At 41.8% G+C, this 22,001-nt stretch overlaps 1 protein-coding gene across 1 annotated transcript in view; it reads left to right on the forward strand.

The window, feature by feature from the left end:
- Positions 1-22,001, forward strand: part of LOC140187436 (transient receptor potential cation channel subfamily V member 6-like) — a 69,914-nt gene that overhangs the window by 41,551 nt on the left and 6,362 nt on the right. The window contains exons 10-14 of the mRNA XM_072242759.1: positions 2,888-2,964; positions 8,337-8,502; positions 9,746-9,812; positions 10,703-10,971; positions 18,112-18,218. Of these exons, the coding sequence (XP_072098860.1) occupies positions 2,888-2,964; positions 8,337-8,502; positions 9,746-9,812; positions 10,703-10,971; positions 18,112-18,218 (686 nt within the window). The remainder of the gene's footprint in view (positions 1-2,887; positions 2,965-8,336; positions 8,503-9,745; positions 9,813-10,702; positions 10,972-18,111; positions 18,219-22,001) is intronic.

A 22,001-nucleotide genomic window follows, 5' to 3' on the forward strand; every position in this document is an offset into this window, starting at 1 on the left:
CTACTGTAAAGATGAAGCCACACTCAGGTTGGAGGAACGACACCTTACATTCCGTCTGGGTAGCCTCCAACCTGATGGCATGAATATTGACTTCTCTAATTTCCGCTAATGCCCCACCTCCCCCTCGTACCCCATCCTTACACACATTCTTTCTCTTTCTCTCCATTTTCTCCCTCTGTCCCTCTGACTATACCCCTTGCCCATCCTCTTGGTCTTTCCCCCTTTTCCTTCTCCCTGGGCCTCCTGTTCCATGATCCTCTCATATCCCTTTTGTCAATCACCTGTTCAGCTCTTGGCTCCATCCCTCCCCTTCCTGTCTTCTATCATTTTGGATCTCCCCCCCCCCCCACTTTCAAATCTCTTACTAGCTCTTCCTTCAGTTAGTCCTGATGAAGGGTCTTGGCCCGAAACGTCGACTGTACCTCTTCCTAGAGATGCTGCCTGGCCTGCTGCGTTCACCAGCAACTTTGATGTCCGTTGCTTGAATTTCCATCATCTGCAGAATTCCTCGTGTTTGCATCCTCCCAATCCTATCTCATATTTGGTATTCAGTGATATCACCTCCTGGGCAATCTTTGTTGCAAATTGAATCTTATTGTTCTGGGAGAGGCCATTGACCTAGGGTAGATAGTTATTTTAGATCAGCTGTGTGCAGGGAGGGACTCCTGTATGAAGACGCCTCTCTATCAAAGTCAAAGTTCAAAGTACATTTATTATCTCAGGTATCTAACCCTGAGATTTGTCTTCTCATTGACAGCCACGAAACAAAGAAAGGCTATGGGCGCGTTCAAAGAAAACATCTAACACGCAAAGCACAAATCGTGCAAGCAACAAAAAATGAGAAAATAACACACAGAATGTTAAACATCAAAATACAGAGTCTTGAAATAGTCCAGGAATGTTCAATTTAGTTTAGTTCAATTTTGCACTGTCCTTAGTAGGTGGCAGAGCCAGTCTGTCCCGATCAAAATCACACACAGCAGCAATAAAAAAGGAGTAACCAGAAATCTGAAACACATAAGACACAAACTGCAGAGCTTCTAAACTTGAAACTTGCACGAATATCAATCTCCATCACTTTTCACCACCACCAAATGCTTTTGTTCCCAGATTCTGATCCCCTCTTTTAAGGTGTAACCATTCCCCCAATTCCCAATCACAGCTCAATTCAACCATCATTAACTGCTAAACCTCTTACACAACCTCAAACCTTCACTGCACCAAAAGAAACAACATCACTCATGACTCGCCAGTAGCTAACTCTGCTTTCTGAGTCAGAGGTTAAGGCTTAAGGACCCAATGCATCATCTGTAATGTATCAGAGGTTATGAGAAAGCCTTAATGAGGATCAGTGTAGTTAAGTGCTGCCAGTATGTTGAACTTGCGTCCAGAATTCAGTTCCACTGAATGGATAGAATTAAGTCCCAGCAGCGGCGCACACAATACACAGCTTTAACAATGATGTGTGTTCAGTGAAGCAATGGGTTAAATTTCATTTTTCTGGGCTTCCAGGTGGTATTGGGTCAGTTGTTGGGCATGTTCAAGGCAGAGGTTACCATGGAAATCAAGGCCTAAATAAATCAGACAAGAAAGAGTATTTGAGTTAGTTGTATTGATGTGCTATCATTCAATGGTGGAAGACAATGCCCACTCCCACTCCCACTCCTATGGAACACTATGCCATTTTTAAAGTTTGTATGATTCTGGTGATAAATTGTTTATCTTTGATATATAGTGTTTGTTTGCTATGATTTCTGGGTTTTAGTTTCTCAGATTTGATTCTATTAAGAAGGGTCTCTCTCTCCATCTTGCTTGCTGCTCCCGAGGGAAGGCCCCTTCGTTCAAGTGGTCTCTCTGTCCCTCAATGCTGTCTGGGTGGGTCTGCGTTTTGTGGATTGGACTGTTTTTGTGTCTTTATATTCTGTGTTTTCCCTTGTTCTTTCTTATTGCCATTTGCGTGATGTGTTTTCACTTTTTGCTCGTGGGGTGGGGTTGATGTTGCCGTTTGCACGATTTGTTTTTCTTTTGTGCATAGTAGAGTGTTGATGTTTTTCTTTGAATGGGTTCCATGGTTTTCTTTGTTCCATCGCTGAATCTCAGGGTTGTATACCGCATACATACTCTGATAATAAATGGACTTTGAACTTCTAACTTTCCCTTGGCTCCAGCTGTCAAGGTTAATGCCACTCCTGGCACTTCAGTTTCTCGGCTGACACTCTAGTGCACCATTCAATCTTCTGAATTTAGTTCAGATTCCTGAGGCTGCAGACCACAGCTACAACAACACCCATTGATGTAGTGTCTTCATGATGAAGGGAAAGCCGCAGGGTTCCCAGATGTTCAGTGAAGGCTGACACTTAACACAATGTGTTGCTGACATTGGAACATGCACACCGCTCCCTACAAAAGTTCAGCTCTCTGCAATCCATTGGGCTATAATCGACCGTACGTAGTAAAATTTACATCTGAGGGTTAATGAAAGGGATATTCTCTTTAAGTATGATTATATCAGACAAGACTCACCTTTGCATCGAGGTTCAATTAAAGATTATCCATTTTCCAATATTAATACCTTCGTGTAAGACTTCAGTCTGCAATTACAATAAAAGAAAATAACAGTAAGTTTTAAGCAATAGCTTTATTCTCAAGAAATACAAATGAGCAACAGGCACTGCTCTTCCCCTGCCCCACTGTGTTGGGCATATGCAGTAGTTGTACCAGACGTACAGTCATCTGAAAGATGATGAAGGCCCTTCTTTCCCTGCCCCCTCTCCAAGTTCCGTTCCTGCCCCACTGGGAATTGATTTGTGTTGCTATTAGAAATGTGTATTTTTTCATTTTAGTATTTCTTACTTCATTTGATAAATTGATTGTTCATTCTTAATAGGTTCATGATGTATTGAGATACGGACCAAAGAAATACTTTGGTAGAACTGTGCTGGGTGGGCCATTTCATGTCATCAAGTAAGTGTGAAAGGTTCTACCTACTTGCAGATCCCTCTTGCATTGCTGGAACTCCCACTGAATGGCAGGGACTTGGAGAACAGTCTGTGTGTCTGTTTGTCTCTTGTATTATATGCAAGACGGCACTGGAGATGGTGACTCGTTGTAAGAGGCTCCCTGCAGATTCACTCATACCTGCTATTATAATCATTTGACTGTTTTAAATCTAAATTCTCTGTCTCATTATTATTATTGTTCTACCTTGTTGCAATGTGTAACGATTTGATCTGTATGAACAAGATTTGATCTGCAGGACAAGATTTTCACTGTATCTTGGTACGTGTAACAACAATAAACCAATTCTAATACAGTGTGGTTGGATAGGACATGCCTTTGTATGTGTGGGTGACACAGGAATATTAACATTTATCCACAGAGAGCAAGATCAAGTTAATGTATATATAGAACAGTACAGCACAGGAACAGGCCTGTCAGCTCACAAAGTTGTACCAAATCAAATAAATTAGTAATCAAATGACCAACTAAAGTAATCTCTTCTGCCTACACCATGTCCATAACATTCCAATTTCCTCATATTCATATGCCTACATGAACATAGCTTAAAACTGTTGAATATTTCTGCCTCTATCACCACCCCAGGCAATGCATTCCAGGTACCCACCGCTCTCTGTCTTAAAAAAAATCGCCCCTTGCACCTCCTTTGAAATTACCCGCATTCACCTTAAATGCATGCCATCTGGTATTAGACATTTCAACCATGGGAAAAATATACTATCTGTCTACTCTATCTAATGTAAAGTGGGTCATTGAGCAATGTTTCAAACATTTTACCACACCAGTAATTGTAACTGACAAAATTTGCAGTGTCAAACCAGTGAAGTAGCACTACATTTTGTGTTGCCTGAGGCTGTAGAGTTTGGCTATGAAAGGTCTTGAGTTGGTTTAAATAGGATGGAGGCACAAGAAACTGCAGGTGCTGGAATGTGGAGTGAGAAACAAGCTGCTGGAGGAATTCAACAGGTTTGGCAGCATACGTGGAGGCAGAAGAATGGTCAACATTTTGGATTTCAGGCTCTACATCAGGACCCACCACACAGATGCTGCCTGACCCAGAGAGTTACCCTGTTATCCAGCAGCTCACCTCATTTTTGAGATTCTGAAGATTTACACAGCCAGTGCCTGTCACAGGTGGAGAAGAGCTGGGTAATGACATCACTTGGGGTGTCATGCTGATTTGACCATAAGGAGACGTAGGAGCAGAATTAGGCCACCTGACCCATTGAGTCTGCTCCGCCATTCAATCATGGCTGATCCTTTTTTTCTCCTCCTCCTCAACCCCAATTCCTGGCCTTCTCCCCGTAACCTTTGATGCCATGTCCAGTCAAGAACCTACCAATCTCTGCCTTAAATACACCCAACGACCTGGCCTCCACAGCTGCCAGTGGCAACGAATTCCACAAATTCACACCCTTTGGCTAAAGAAATTTCTCCACCTCTCTGTTTCGAAAGTGTGCCCTTCTATCCTGAGGCTGTGCACGCTTGTTCTAGACTCTTCCACCATGGGAAACATCCTTACCACATATACTCTGTCAAGGTCTTTCAACATTTGAGATCCCCCCCCTCATCCTTCTGAATTCCAACGAGTACAGACTCAGAGCCATCGAACATTCCTCATATTCCTGTAATCATCCTCTGGACCCTCTTCACTGCCAGCATATCTTTTCTATGATGAGGGGCCCAAAGCTGTTCACAATACTCAAGGCGAGGTCTCACCAGTGCCTTATAAAGCTTCAGCATCACATTCTTGCTCTTGTATTCTAGACCTCTTGAAATAAATGCTAACATGGCATTTGACTTCCTCACCACCAACTCAACCTGCAAGTTAACCTTCTGGTTGTTCTGCACAAGAACTCCCAAGTCCCTCTACATCTCAGATTTCTGGATTTTCTCCCCATTTAGAAAATAGACCGCACATTTATTTCTACTACCAAAGCGCATGACCATGCATTTTCCAACATTGTATTTCATTTGCCACTTTCTTGCCCATTCTTCTAGTCTGTCTAAGTCCTTCTGCATCCTACCTGTTTCCTCAATGCTATCCATCCCTCCACCAATCTTCGTATCATTTGCAAACTTGGCATCAAAGTCATCTATTCCATCATCTAAATAATTTATATACAGCATAAAAAGAAGCAGTCCCACAACAAGCCCTGCAGAACACCACTAGTCAATGGCAGCCAACCAGAAACGGATGCTTTTATTCCCATTTGCTGCCTCCTACCAATCAGCCAATGCTCTAACCAACCCAGTAAGTTTCCTGTGATACCATGGGCTCTTAATTTGGTAAGCAGCCTCATGTGTGGCACCTTGTCGAAGGCCTTCTGAAAGTCCAGGTGACTTATGTACCTTTAGGTCATTTAGCTTTTTGAGCACCTTCTCTCTTGTCACAGTAACTGCACCCGCTTATCTTCTTTCACACACTACAACATCAGGCATACTGCTAGTGTCTTCCACAGTGAAGACTGATGCAAAATACTCATTTAGTTCATCAGCTATCTCCTTGTCCCCCATTATTACTTCATGCCTCATTTTCTAGCGGTCCCATATCCACTCTCATTTCTCTTTTATTTTTGACATACTTGAAAAAACTTTGACTATCCACTTTGATATTATTTGCTAGCTTGCTTTCATATTTCATTTTTTCCCTTCTAAGGATTTTTTTAGTTTCTCTCTGTAGGTTTGTAAAAACTTCCCAATCTTCTATCTTCCCACTAATATTTGCTTTGTTGTATGCCCTTTCTTTTGCTTTTACAATACCTTTGACTTCTCTTGTCAACCATGGTTGTACTATTTTATCATTTGAGTATTTCCTCATTTTTGGAATACATTTGTCGTGTACCTTCCTCATTTTTCCCAGAAATGCACGCCATTTGATGTTGTCTTTGCCATTTTGGAGCTGGATTCCCCTAGTAACCAAATCAAAATCAGGTTTATTATCATTGAGAGTGGTGAACCTGTGGAATTCGTGCCACAGGTGGCTGTGGTGGCCAATTCAGTGGGTGTATTTAAGGCAGAGGTTGATAGATTCTTGATTGGTCAGGGCATGAAGGGATATGGGGAGAAAGCAGGAGATTGGGGTTGATAGGGAAATCGATCAGCCATGATGAAATGGCGGAGCAGAGTCAATGGGCTAAATTGCCTAATTCTGCCCCTACAATCTTGTGGTCTTGTATGTTGTGAAGTTTGTTTTGTGGCAACAGTACAATACAGGACATAAAAATTACTTTCAGTTACGAAGTAAGTAAATACTGCAAAGGAGGAATAGCGAGATAGTGTTCATGGACCATTCAGAAATCTGATGGCAGAGGTGAAGAAGCTGTTCCTAAGACGTTGAGTGTGCAACTTCAGGCTCCTGTATCTGCATCGTGATCTTAGTAATGAGAAGAGGGTATGTCCCGGATGGCAAGGGTGCATAATGATAAATGCCACCTTCTTGAGAAACCAATTTTTGAAGAGGTCCTTGCTGATGGATTGGATTTTGCCCATGATGGAGATAGAATACCTCCCCACCACCAGTGAAGGACTTGGCTCAACTAACCTGTTCAAGAGACGAGTTTCTTTCAGAGGGCATTAGTCACCTCAGAGGGGGCTCATACAGAGGATATCAAGGGTAGGAGAAGCAGCACGGAGAATAAGAGGAGACAGGAAACTATTCTAAGCAAGACATTATTTTCACCCAGCCTGTTGAGGAGACAGCCCTTCTATTTGAACCTCAGTGTGACCTTAGTGAACATGTGTAACCTCAGCAATACCATGTCCTTGCAAACAACCTGCCACTGCCCCACCAGGGCCTCAGAGCAGGATACAGACTTCATTGCCAGTGGCTGCCAAGGCAGTTCTAATTTGCTTGGAGGTCCCTCTTAGCTCAAGCATACTCTCACCTGTGTGCTGTACTTCATAATGTCTTTGCTACCTTAAATAAATTGCCACAATGAGTTCCTGCTGTGTCTTGGTGTTCCTCCTCTTTAACTGGCACTGACTTGAAGCAGAGCAGGCAAGCTTTAACTGGTGTCAGTCACTCTCTATGCAGGCTATCTTCTCAGGAGTTATGTCTGAGACCATCAATGGTGGCACTCACTCCCCACGACAATTATGTAGGCAGATAGGCAGCATGACATTGTGTTTTGGATTGCATAGTAGAAAAGGGCTTTTTCATGCACCACAATTCCTAACATTTTAAGGGACCAATCACTCTCTTTATTCACCTCTGTTATTGGAGTGTTGACCTGCTTGCCCTTTAATCTTGATTCCCCTTTTCTCTTATGTTTGAGCATTCTTATTTCTCACTTTACTTTATTAGTGTTCACTTGTTGTCCCATTTTTCTTTCCATCACTTGTTTACCCTTCTTTGGTTTGTGTTGCCCACATTCACCTTCAGCTTATTTATTGGGATACAGCACAAAATAGGCCCTTCTGACCCTTCTGACCCTTCAAGTCGCAGTGCCCAGCAGCCTGTGATTTAACCCTAACCTAATCATGGGCAATTTATATTGGCCAATTAACCTACCAACCAGGATGCTTTTGAACTGTGGGAGGAAACCCATGCAGTCACAGGGAGAAAATACAAACTCCTTACAGGAATTGAATCCAGGTCACTGGTACTGTAAATTACACTACCATGCCCCCACTTTTCTCTGCTTCTCACTGGCCAAGGAAGGGCTTTGCATTTTTCCGCTGTTGTGTGTCCCCTAACTGTGTAAGTCCTAGAAAGCTCAAGGATAAAATTTTTGAAGTTCCCTAAACAATATAGCGGGTTTGTCTGTGTAATGGTGCACAGTGTGGCATTTTGAATGATTTGTTTCCAGGTTTTGTGCTACTCTAGATTATGCTACCATCTTTGTGCCATTCTGCATTATTGCAGTCAACACTGTATTTACTGTTGTGTTTAATATGGCCACATATACTGTTTACTTTGTGAGTTTCACACGAGGGATGTATATATGACAGAAGCTAATCTGAATTCGACAAACAAACTTTTTTCTGTAGGTAAATAAGAACTTATGCTTTTAGAGAGATTAAATTTGTTTGTTGCATTAATACCGACTTCATTTGAGAGTGTTCTATGTTGGTGAGGGGAAGGTGCAGGAACAAATGAAGTTCCATGAAATAATTAGGAGTTAAATTTCCGAAAAGATGCTAAGACACCCACAAGCAATACATTTTCTGCAGTATAGCTTGGTGTTGCTTTATGTCCTGCAAGGAATTTCTAAGCCACCACCTCACAGTTTCACTCTGCACCCAGTTTCATTGTGCTTCTGCCCTCTTTATTTTGCATTGCTGCCATATCTCTCCCTTATTTCTGTGCACCGCAGTATCTGCTATGGTGTCATGGTCCTGGCTGTGCTAGTGCTGCGGCTGACATCAATGCCTGGTGAGACTGTCCCTATGTCCTTCGCCCTCATCCTTGCCTGGTGTAACATGATGTACTTTGCTCGAGGCTTCCGTTTGACGGGACAATTCACCATTATGATCCAGAAGGTAAATGCTTTCAGTTAAAAAAATTTTATCGCTGTACATTTCAGATCATTTATGCTCTCTGGGAGCTGATTCTAATTTTTAAAAAAATGAAGTACAATCAATACATAACAATTCAACAATGATATAATTTAATCCAAATTTGCCTTTAATTAATGAACAAATCAAACAAGCCTGTTACTATCTACATAAGTCAATGACTCAATAATAATTGTGTCTTGGATGCCTGAAAAACATAGTGATAAAATCATAGAGACATCCAAAGCAGAAACAAACCCTTTAAACCATAAGTCACTGCTGATTATTAAACCACTTTTACACTAGTTCCATCCTAACCCATTCTGTTCTCCATAAATTCCCATTCGCCACCATCTTCTTAATGTCCATTAGTGATAGTCTTGCTAATTAGAATCAGAATCAGGCTTTTTATCGTTGCGTGGAAGTACAGTGCAAAGACATGAAATTATTGTAAATAACTACTGTGCAAATGGCTTAGGGACATATATAGCTAGCATCCCAAAGACTTTTGCACAGTACTGTATTTGTCAACTTGGAGTGGAAAGCGAGTTTGTAAAATTGGCAGGAGCAAAGGATGTTGGGAATGGTGAAGGTGGAATGGGTGGAACACTGAAGGAAGGGTGTGGGACAGGTGACAGAGACCCCAGAGGCAGGGGTTGACGTAGATGCAGATACCCCCAGCCCTGAGACACCAGGCAAGGTCATTTGATTCCAAACAATTGATTTATTGATCATTACAGAATGTCTCTGTAGTGCTTCCCACTCCCTGCCCTCTCCCTTCCCCTTTTCCCAAACATAAAAGTGTTTGTGAGTTCATAGACTGTTCTGAAATCGGATGACGGAGGGGAAGAAGCTTGTCCTGAATCATTGAGTATGGGTTTTCCACACTGGTGTCCAGATTGTGAAAAAAAATGGAAAAAAAAACTAATTAAGTCAAGATCTGAACCATGCAATCCTACCTTTCTGTCTGTTTAACCTGTACAACTATCATTTGTCAGTTTGTCTGTCATACCTCCATCTCTACTGATGGAGCAAAGAAAGTAATCAGGCAATGGTAATAGGGTGACTGACCTCCCAGCCTTTACTGTTTGGTGCCCATTAATAACTCTCCAGCATATCAGCTAAACACAGGCCCACAATTAGCCTAGGGAGATAGGTGTCTGGTCCCAATTGATGAATAGTACTGTGGGAAACCAACGTTTTTTATAATGGTCTTTTTTCCCTCCAGATAATATTTGAGATTACACTGCCATTCCTTGTATTGATGCTCATTGTGCTCCTGGCTTTCACATTCAGTGAGTACTCACAGATATTTCCTATGTAACAGCAGCTTTGTACTCCCAGAGTAATTTACTAAAGGTCAAGAAGTCTGAAGATATTTTAAGCATGATGAATCTCTGGATAAGCAATTCATTATGTTTGTTTTCTGTCCTTTTTTCATTTTCTCTCTCATCTTTCCTTTGTCTTTTTCTCCTTATTGTTCCAAGTCAAGTAGAAGTACAAGATCTACTCTCAGATTCAGAAAATAGGAATAAATTTGCAAAAACATTCTCCCTAGCTGGCAGCAGTAATAAGTGTGTGGAGTCACAGTAATGCATTCTACTCTGCCAAGCCGAGTGGGTTTTGGAGACAGAATAATATGGTTCATTTAATGAACTTGCACGTTTTCTCTTAGTTTCCACTAGACCAAATGTAGGGATTCGGCATTCCTTGTGGAAATTAATGACGTGTCTGTTGCTCTTCGTTCCTTTTCTTTATTCTCTTCATTTCATCTTGTTATCTCCCATACTCCATCATTTTTATCTCTTTCTACGTCAGACTTTTTCTACTGATTTTTACTTTATATTTTCTATCTGTTGGATTCCCTGAAGTTGTCAGCTTGGATGCAAAGGCCCAATAATGGGAAATCTTCACAAATGTATCCTAACTACATTCACGTTGCATATATTTTTCTTTGCCCAACATACAGCTTGGAAGTAAATTGGGTTGTGCATTAGAGCCAGTGTAAAAATCTAAATTTTTTTTTTAAAAAAAGGTGCATTTCCTCTCCTTTCCTTGAAACTCCATGATTACTTCGTACTACCCATCCTTTCCAACTCCCCTTGTTTCAGTTCATCTCACTTGCCTTGTTTGGTGCAGGTTCAGTACTACAGTGTCTTTGAGTGTATCCTTTGCCTTTCTCTAGGTACCCACCTATCATTCCAAGTCTTGGATCCTGCAAAGTGGGAATATTATGTGGATTTTAGCACTGTTCTTTTCACTATGTACCTCCTCTTTTTTGGACTTGTCAACATGCCGCTCAACTGGGAAGTGATTTTGCCTGACATGGCAATGTTCCAATATGCGATGTACACCCTCCTTGCTTTTGCCATCATGGTCTTCCTTGTTATCCACATGATGAATGAACTGATTCGACGGATTGCAAGGGAGCGTGAAGACATTTGGAGAGCACAGGTACTTTCTTAAAGCATTCCTGAAGTAGTACCTTTGTTTAAGTCAATGTCCTCCTTACTTCAGTGTGGGGGCCCCCAGATGAGGGGGACTGGTGGTTATGCAGTGGTTAAAACTCAGGAGCAATGTATTCCCATAGTGACACAAAGTGAACCCAAATCTCTGAAGAACCTGTAAATCAAGGGACATCGAGGGTTAGACAGAGAAATACACTGTAAATTATAACAGGTTCAGAAAATAAGTGAATAATATACACAAAATGCTGGAAGAACTCAGCAAGTCAAGCAGCCTCTATGGAGGGATATAAATAGTTAAAACTTCTGGCTGAGACCTTTTAAGGCCTGAGTCTTGATGAAGAGTATTGACCCAAAATGTCAACTATTTATTCCCCTCCACTGCCTGACTTGTGGAGTTCCTCCAACATTGTGTGTGCATTGCTCAAGATTTCCAGCATCTGCAATAATCTGTTATGTTTAAAACAAATGGGACAGATGAAGGAGAGAGGTTGTGGGGGAGGGGGTAAAGTTAATACCCTTAGTAAGATACACTTTCTGAGACGCCCTGTGTGCAGAGAAGGTAGAGTACTTGCTTGGAGAAGATAGTGATGCATCATCTGGTGCATCCATCCAAGCAACACAAGAATTCAATTTCATGACATATCAAGTTCACAACTCAGGATTTGTGTAACTAGAGGTTTTCAGGTGTGAATTCATTCTAGAATTTAGTTACCTATGTGGTTACATTGATCATTTAATTTCAATATTAACTCATCAATTCCACATTGTTAATTAGTGGTAGACAAGTCACTTACAAGTGGTGGCTACAGTTTATGAGTTGATTGGTAAGAACTGATTGCTAGTTAAATACTCTCAGTGGAGGCTGAGTCAGTTTTTTGGAATTTTAGCTGGAGATCTTTGCTAAGGAACATAGTGGCTACTATCTCAGCCCAAGATGTTGACTATCCATTTCTCTGAGTAGATGCTGCCAGACCTGCTGAGTTCCTCTGGCATTTTGTGTGTAGTTATAGAGTATCAAGTTGTCACTCTTAGTGTTTTCTGTGTTCTTTTACTTTTGCTCTCTCTCATCTTTCCTTTGTTTTTTTTACCTCCTTGTTGTTCCAAGTCAAGAAGAAGTTTAAGATCTACCCTCAGATTCAGATAACAGGAATGGATTTTACCAGATATGATATTTAGGATAGTTGTTAGAGGTATTTGCCAGTGAGGGTAGGAACAGGATGATTTGGCAGATAAATGCGTGGCTGAGAAGCTGGGCTTCATGTTCCTGGATCATTGGCATTTCTTCTGGGGGGAGGTATGACCTGCTCAAAAGTGATGAGTTGCACCTGAACCCGAGGGGGGACCAACGTTTTTGTGGGCAGATTTGTTAGAGCTGTTGGGGAGGGTTTAAAAACATTAGGGATGCGGAATCAAAAAGGATAGCAAGTACGGTACTCAAGGTGTTTTATCTAAATGTGCATAGTATAAGAAATAAGGTTGCTGATCTTGTTGCACTATTACAGATTGCCAGGTATGATGTTGTAGCCATCACTGAATCGTGGCTGAAGGATGGTTGTAGTGGGAGTTGAATGTCCAAGGTTACACGTTATATCAGAGGGATAGCATAGGCAGAGGGGGTGATGTGGCTCTACTGGTAAAGAATAGCATCAAATCAGTAGAAAGATGTGACATATGGGTTGAGTTAAGAAACTGCAAGGGTAAAAGGATGTTGATGGCAGTTATATTTTTTTAGATTAGATTATGAGGTCACGCAGTCCTCTTTTATTGTTATTTAGTAATGCATGCATTAAGAAATGATACAATGTTCCTCCAGTATGATATCACAGAAACACAAGACAAACCAAGACTGAAAAACTGACAAAAACCACTAACAGTTACAACAGTGCAAAACAATACTGTAATTTGATAAAGAACAGACCATGGGCATGGTAAATAAAAGTCTCAAAGTCTCTCGAAAGTCCCATCACCTTACGCAGACGGTATAAGGAAGAAAAACTCTTACTGCCATAAAACTCCAGCGCCGCAAACTTGCCGTTGCAGCACCCTGGAAGCACCCGACCACAGCCGACTCTTGAGTCCGTCCGTAAACTTCGAGCCTCCAACCAACCCTCCGACACCGAGTACCGAGCACCGAGCACCATTTCTGCTGAGCGCTTCAACTCCGGCCCCGGCAACAGGCAATAGGCAAAGCTGAGGATTTGGGGCCTTCCCCTCCGGAGATTCTTGATTGCACAGTAGCAGCCGCAGCCTATATGCAGGCCTCCCAACAGTAGCTAGGAGGTGGACCACAGACTACAACAGGAAACAGAAGAGCCATGTGAAAAGGGCAGTGTTATGGTAGTTATGGGAGATTTTAACTTGCAGATCGATTGGGAAAATCAGGTTGGCATTGGATCTTAAAAGTGTGAGTTTGTTGAATGCCTAAGAGATGGCTTTTAAGAGCAGTTTGTCACTGAGCCTACTAGGGGATCAGCTATACTGGATTGGGTGTTATGTAATAAACCAGAGGTGATTAGGGAGCTTGAGGTAAAAGAACCCTTAGGAACCAGTGATCACAATATGATTGAGATTAACTTGAAATTTGACAGGGAGAAAGTAAAGTCTGATGTAGCAGTACTTCAGTGGAGTAAGGAAAATTACAGTAGTATGAGAGAGTTGGTCAAAGTAAATTGGAAGGAGCTGCTGGCAGGGATATCAGCAGAGCAGCAATGGCGTGTGTTTCTGGGGGAAAAGAGGAAGGTGCAGGACATATGTAATCCAAAAATGAAGAAATACTCAAATGGTAAAATAGTACAACGATGGCTGACAAGGGAAGTTTTTTTTTTAAAAATACAGAAAGCAACTTAAAGTCAAATATTTCATTGCTTTTTCCCTTTTCAATGAGATGGATGGGCTTGGTGCAGTGATATCAGCTTCTCAACATCAGGCTGAACATCGTGGCCTTTTCCCACAGTGCAGGATAGCATTCAGAATTATCTTTCTGTAACCAAAAATCTCAATATGATTTTTTTGAACTTTAGCTTCAGCTCAAAGTCATTTTGTAGTGAGATCAGTTCTTCCTCCTGATCAGTGTTCAGGAATGGATTTATTAACCAATCTGGAATTTGAATTGACAGAAGTCCTGAAATATCTTCATGTATCTCATCCAGGTGGGCACAGTATACTTGAGGATCATCATCTGGTATTCCTTCTTTCTCTTCCGACTCAGAGCGGCTTGTAAATTGGAAAAGATCATGATGGCCAATTTTGCACTTAAATAGGGTTAACTTGGACAGAAATGTAGAAATGGCTGATTTGAGTTTGATAAGATTCACATAAATTCCTTGCAGCTGAAGATTGATTTCATTAAACTTTGTGAATAATTCTAACAAATAAGTAATGACATTCCTAATATTCTTGATTTGATTACTGAATGAACCATTGGGGTCTTCAGAGAATTTTATCACAGTTTCAAAAATCATATAAAAGTGTCTCAGGCAATTTCCTTTTAAGAATGATCTGACTTCTGTTTGCAACAGCAAGCATTGAAACTGTTTATTGTTCTCAATACAAAGCTCTCGAAATAGTTGAAAATTGAGACTGCGACGACTTTATTTACTGCTGTTATAACAGTATTTAATTATTTGTGCGTAGGTAGGTTTTTATCTGACAAGATGCTGTCTGTGCATTACACAGTGAATGATAAATGGGTTAGGTACAGCTTTTTTAAAGAAAGTAATAACCCTATGGAGGCAATCTGTCATTGATGGTGTCCCATTTTGCACAAGCAAGAATGTAGGTGAGAGAAAAGTCCTCTTTGTAAAAATTGCTCAACAACCCCAAATATTGACTTCGCCTTCATACTTCTTCTAGTCACCTTGCAAATAACAACTCTTGAACCATGCTTTCATCTTTTATAAAACAAAGATAACAAAGAAGCAAAGATTCGTTACCCTACAAAGTCGATTGATACAACTGCAGAGCAAATTCTGTTGTTGCACAGTGTGTCTCAGACATTTCATCTATTCGTCTTTGAACAGAGCTGTCACTGAACAGAATTGTTTTAATTATTTGGTTTGGTGATTTTTGCAAAACCATACTCAAACATCCCCTTTTGCTGGCAGAATCTGTTCTTATTTCATTGTATGGAGCTTTCCAGATTTAGCAATGAACAATGAAATGTATTAAGCACATAAACCATCACTGTTTTGTGTGAAGTGCTGGCAAGCATGGTTTGAAGTGTTTTCCATTTCTGAAAGTTTTCACAAAGTATTTTCCAGATACTCCACTCTATACTGTTAACGCTTATTTTTCATTTGGTCTGCTTCTGCCATTTTCATTATGGATTCACACCCACAGTCAATCTCCTATTGTTTAAGTCCAACCTCCCGTGCTGCGATCAAAAAAGGGGAAAGTTACGAAGTCATCATAGCTCAGGAAAAAATGACTCTCTACCTGAAAGTACATAAAGTGGAGGTAGGAATATCTCAGTTAGGCTGTGGCCTAGAGAAATGCAATCAAGATCATTCAAGAGGACAGATTCTGAACTTAACCCCATTGAACGTCATTCCCTAATACACATGAATTGCATCACTGCATGATTAGAGTATGGGAGTCGTTCTATCTAACCTGTACTACAGTATTGAAAAGCAATAATGTGTGGCATGATTTCTTCAGTCCAGGTTTCTCATGATATGCCAAATATAGAAGAGTCACATTGCTTTCCAACAGCTGTCACACTGTTCAATCAAACTCGAAGACAACAGTGAGTTAGCAAGAAATGGGTTGATTACGTGATCATTATAACCAATTATGAGTATCAAATACTTATAATAAATACTTAATTTCTTAAATTAAGACTGTAATCCCTCAGCTGCTCTCCTAGCTACCGAGTGCCACTCCACCATCCCCAGAGGTGTGGTGGGGCGATATCGCCCACTTTGAGAACCACTTGTGTAGACCACCTGAGAGGCTGCATTTTGTGAATAGTATGTTGTAAAAGATGCATATCCCAGAGTCATAGAAAAGTATAGTACAGAAACAGGCCATTTGACCCATCTCATCCGTGCCAAACCATTTAAGCTGCCTATTCCTATTAACTTGCACCAGGACCATAGCCCTCCATACCCTGATCACCCATGTACCTATTGAAAGTTCTCTTAAACTTTGAAATTGAGCTCACATGCACCACTTGCGCTGGCAGCTTGTTCTACACTCTTACATCTCTCATTGTTCCTCTTAAACTTTTCACTTTTCACCTTTCACCCTTAACCCATGACCTCTGGTTGTAGTCCCACCCAACCTTAGTGGAAACAACCTGTTTGTATTTACCTTATCTAAACTCCTCATAATTTTGTATACCTCTATCAAATCCCCTCTCAATCTTGGCTACATTCTAAGGAATAAAGTCCTAACCTATTCAATCTTTCTTTATAACTCGGACCTGAGTTATACAGACCCAGTAACATCCTTGTAATTTTTCTCTGTACTCTTTCAACCTTATTTATATCTTTCCTGTCGGTAGGTGATCAAAATTGCACACAATGCTTCAAATTAGGCCTCACTGATAATCTTATACAACTTCAACATAACATCCCATGACCTGTATTTTGATTATGAAAGCCAATGTGTCAAAAGCTTTCTTTATAACCCTGTCTCCCTGTGATGCCACTTTCCATGGATTATGGACCTTTACTCCCACACCTCCTCGTTCAACCACACTCCACAGAGCTTGAGAATCTGTATCCAGTCTGTTATAACTGACTTTTATAGTGGCGGTACAGTGCAAGGTGTAAAATTGCCATAAATTACAAATATATGTAAAATGGTGCAGGGGAAAAAAAAGAATTAATGAGGTAGAGTTCAGAAATATGATGGCAGAGGAGAAGAAGCTGTTTCTGAACTAGGAGAGTGTTGGTTTTCAGGCTCCTGTACCACCTCCCTGCTGGTAGTAATGAGAAGAGGGCATGTTCTGGGTGGTGAGGGTCCTGATTGATGGATGCCATCCTTCTAAATCTCCATCTCTTAAAGAAGTCCTTAGTGGGGAGAATTGTACCTGCGATGGAGCTGGTTGAATCTACAACCATCTGCAGTCTCTATGCTTGGGAACCTTCATACCAGGCTGAGATGCAGCCAATCACGATTCTCTCCTCTGTACATCTCTAGAAATTTATTTTGAGAGGGAGAGAGAGGTGGTGGGGGGGGGGGTGGTGGAACAGAGGACAGAAGGGAAAACAAAAGACAAAGATGGAGCAGTTAGTTGGATCGAAAGCAGTTCTGGTTCTGAATACTGACCAAGAAGGAGTTCCCTGTCATGCGGAGACTGGCCAAAATTTGTGACATCAGCTGTTTCTCAGCCACACAAAGAGGGAGGAGGAAAGTCAAGATAGGGAATTCTATAGTTAGGTGGATGGACAGGGGATTTTGAGGGGATTTTGTTGATGCAGAAGTGGACAGCAGACGATATATTGCCTGTCTGCTCCTGCGGTCATGGATGTCACTTCACAGCTGTAGAACATTCTGGAAGGTGAGAGATGAACAAGCAGAAGTTATGGTCCACATCAGTACTGATGATATAAATAGAAGAGAGGATAAGGTTCAGCAGATGAGTTGCAAGAGTTCGGAAGAGTGGCAAGATCTCAGTGCTGATAATCTTGGATTACTGCTGGTGACATATGCCATTGAGCGGTGAGGTCGCACGAGAGTGAAGATGGGTACATACAGTAGGTGGAGAGTTGGCATTGAAAGAGGGTCTTTAGAGTCCTGAGGCATTGTGATTAATTGTGGGGAAGGTGAGACCCATCAGGTCAGACAGGGAGCACTTCAACAGGGAAGACACACCTTACCTTTATGGGCAGGCCTGCTGATGCTGACAGAAAAGGTTTAAGCAAGAACTAGGAAGTAGGAAATTTAACAAAGATTCAGAATTAGAGAAACAGAATTGGAAATATAAGGAAGAAAATTAATTAAATTTAGAAACCATAAAAGATTCAGACTGATCTTGTTTTTAAATTTTATTAGAATTAATTAGTACATATCAGCACTACAGATTTAATATGTGCCAAATCACGTGAATTGCCTGGTGAGTCTCAACCTGTACTTTATCCTGGTACTGTGTTTTAATACCTGACCTTTGTTAAATTCTAAGGTTGTTGCCACAGTTCTCCTCCTTGAGCGGCGACTCCCAACCTGGTTGTTTCCTCGTCTGGGAATTTGTGGCACACAGTATGGACTTGGAGATAGCTGGTATATGTGGTGAGTTCAAAGGTCACTATTTGTCCAGAAGGATGTGCTCATAGAAACCATAGAAACCATAGAAAAAACTACAGCACAGAAACAGGACTTTTGGCCCTTTTTGGCTGTGCCGAACCATTTTCTGCCTAGTCCCACTGACCTGCACACGGACCATATCCCTCTATACACCTCCCATCCATGTATCTGTCCAATTTATTCTTAAATGTTAAAAAACAACCCGCATTTACCACCTCGTCTGGCAGCTCATTCCATACTCCCACCACTCTCTGTGTGAAGAAGCCCCCGCTAATGTTCCCTTTAATCTTTTCCCCCCTCACCCTTAACCCATGTCCTCTGGTTTTTTTTCTCCCCTTGCCTCAGTGGGAAAAGTCTGCTTGCATTCACTCTATCTATACCCATCATAATTTTATATACCTCCATCAAATCTCCCCTCATTCTTCTACGCTCCAGGGAATAAAGTCCTAACCTATTCAACCTTTCTCTGTAACTGAGTTTCTCAAGTCCCGGCAACATCCTTGTAAACCTTCTCTGCACTCTTTCAACCTTATTTATATGCTTCCTGTAACTTGGTGACCAAAACTGAACACAATACTCCAGATTCGGCCTCACCAATGCCTTATACAACCTCATCATAACATTCCAGCTCTTATACTCAATACTTTGATTAATAAAGGCCAATGTACCAAAAGCTCTCTTTACGACCCTATCTACCTGTGACGCCACTTTTAGGGAATTTTGTATCTGTATTCCCAGATCCCTCTGTTCTACCGCACTCCTCAGTGCCTTACCAATTAACCCTGTATCTTCTACCTTGGTTTGTCCTTCCAACGTGCAATACCTCACACTTGTCTGTATTAAACTCCATCTGCCATTTTTCAGCCCATTTTTCCAGCTGGTCCAAGTCCCTCTGCAGGCTCTGAAAACCTTCCTCACTGTCTACTACACCTCCAATCTTGGTATCATCAGCAAATTTGCTGATCCAATTTACCACATTATCATCCAGATCATTGATATATATGACAAATAACAATGGACCCAGCATGGATCCCTGTGGCACACCACTAGTCACAGGCCTCCACTCGGAGAAGCAATTCTCCACTACCACTCTTTGGCTTCTTCCATTGAGCCAATGTCTAATCCAATTTACCACCTCTCCATGTATGCCTAGCAACTGAATTTTCCTAACTATCCTCCCATGCGGGACCTTGTCAAAGGCCTTACTGAAGTACATGTGGACAATATCCACTGCCTTCCCTTCATCCACTTTCCTGGTAACTTCCTTGAAAAACTCCAGTAGATTGGTCAAACATGACCTACCATGCACAAAGCCATGTTGACTCTCCCTAATAAGTCCCTGTCTATCCAAATGCTTATAGATTCTGTCTCTTAGTACTCCCTCCAATAACTTACCTACTACCGACGTTAAATTTACCGGCCTATAATTTCCCGGATTACTTTTCGATCCTTTTTTAAACAACGGAACAACATGAGCCACTCTCCAATCCTCCGGCACCTCACCTGTAGACAGCGACATTTTAAATATTTCTGCCAGGGCCCCTGCAATTTCAACACTAGTCCTCCTTCAAGGTCCGAGGGAACACCCTGGCAGGTCCCGGGGATTTATCCACTTTAATTTTCCTCAAGACAGCAAGCACCTCCTCCTTTTCAATCTGTACAGTTTCCATGATCTCACTACTTGTTTCCCTTAATTCCATAGACTTCATGCCAGTTTCCTTAGTAAATACAGACGCAAAAAACCTATTTAAGATCTCCCGTATTTCCTTTGGTTCCGCACATAGCCGACCACTCTGATTCTTCAAGAGGACCAATTTTATCCCTTACAATCCTTTTGCTCTTAATATACTTGTAAAAGCTCTTTGGATTATCCTTCACTTTGACTGCCAAGGCAACCTCATGTCTTCTTTTAGCCCTCCTGATTTCTTTCTTAAGTATTTTCTTGCACTTCTTATACTCCTCAAGCACCTTATTTACTCCCTGTTTCCTATACATTTCATACAACTCCCTCTTCTTCTTTATCAGATTTTGCAATATTTCTTGAGAACCAAGGTTCCTTATTCCTTTTCACTTTGCCTTTAATCCTGACAGGAACATACAAACTCTGCACTCTCAAAATTTCCCCTTTGAAGGCTTCCCACCTACCAATCACATCTTTGCCAGAGAACAACCTGTCCCAATCCATGCTTTTTAGATACTTTCTCATTTCTTCAAATTTGGCCTTCTTCCAGTTCAGACCTCAACCCTAGGACCAGATCTATCCTTGTCCATGATCAAGTTGAAAACTAATGGTGTTATGATCACTGGAACCAAAGTGCTCCCCTACGCAGACTTCCGTCACTTGTCCTAACTCATTTCCTAACAGGATATCCAATATTGCATCCCCTCTAGTTGGTCCCTCTATATATTGATTTAGAAAACTTTCCTGAACACATTTTTACAACTCTAAACCATCTAGACCCTTAACAGTATGGGAGTCCCAATCAATATATGGAAAATTAAAAATCCCCTACCACCACAACTTTATGTTTCCTGCAGTTGCCTGCTATCTCTCTGCAGATTTGCTCTTCCAATTCTCGTTAACTATTGGGTGGTCTGTAATACAATCCCACTGATGTGGCCATACCTTTCCTGTTTCTCAGCTCCACCCATAAGGACTCAGTAGACAAGCCCTCTAATCTGTCCTGCCTGAGCACTGCTGTAATATTTTCCCTAACAAGCAATGCTACTCCCCCACCTTTCATTCCTCTGCCTCGATCACATCTGAAAAATTGGAACCCTGGAATATTAAGCTGCCAGTCCTGCCCCTCCTGTAGCCAAGTTTCACTAATTGCTATAATGTCATAATTCCACCCGTCAATCCACGCCCTCAACTCATCCACCTTCCCCGCAATACTCCTAGCATTGAAATATATACACCTCAGAAGCTTTTTACCACCACTCACAACCTTTCTATTAGCGGATTTGCTTGAACCTTTAACAGCATTTATTTTCACCCCAGCCACACTGTCAGCCCTGGCACTCTGGTTTCCATCCCCCTGCAAATCTAGTTTAAAGCCTCCCCAGTAGCGCTAACAAACCTCCCTGAAAGGATATTGGTCCCCTTGCAGTTCAAGTGTAACCCGTCTCTCTTGTACAGAGCCCACCTGCTCCAGAAGAGGTCCCAATGATCCTGAGATCTGAAACCCTGCCCCCTACACCAGTTCCTCAGTCACTTGTTTCATCCTCCAGCGCATCCTATTCTTACCCTCACTGGCACGTAGCACAGGTAGCAATCCTGAGATTACCACCCTTGAGGTCCTGCTTTTCAACTTCCTACCAAGCTCTCTATACTCACTCTCCAGGACCTCCTCACTCTTCCTTGCTATGTCATTGGTACCGATGTGCACCACGACATCTGGCTGATCACCCTCCCATTTTAGAATATCATGCAAGCGATCAGAGACATCCTTGACCCTGGCACCCGGGAGGCAACAAACCATCCTGGATTCTCTGTCACGACCACAGAACCTCCTATCTGCCCCTCTAACTATCGAGTCCCCTATCATTACCGCTCTCCTCTTTCCCCCCCCTCCCTTCTGCACTGCAGAGCCAGACTCAGTGCCAGAGATCCGGCTACTGCAGCTAGTCCCAGGTAAGTCATCCCCCCCCCAACAGTATCCAATGCGGTATACTTGTTGTTGAGGGGAATGGCCACAGGGGAACCCTGCTCTACCTGCCCTTTCCTCTTCCCTCGCCTGACAGTGACCCAATTTCCTGTCCTCTGCT

The sequence above is a fragment of the Mobula birostris genome, chromosome 24, assembly GCF_030028105.1.
Source record: "Mobula birostris isolate sMobBir1 chromosome 24, sMobBir1.hap1, whole genome shotgun sequence".
Taxonomy (NCBI): domain Eukaryota; kingdom Metazoa; phylum Chordata; class Chondrichthyes; order Myliobatiformes; family Myliobatidae; genus Mobula; species Mobula birostris.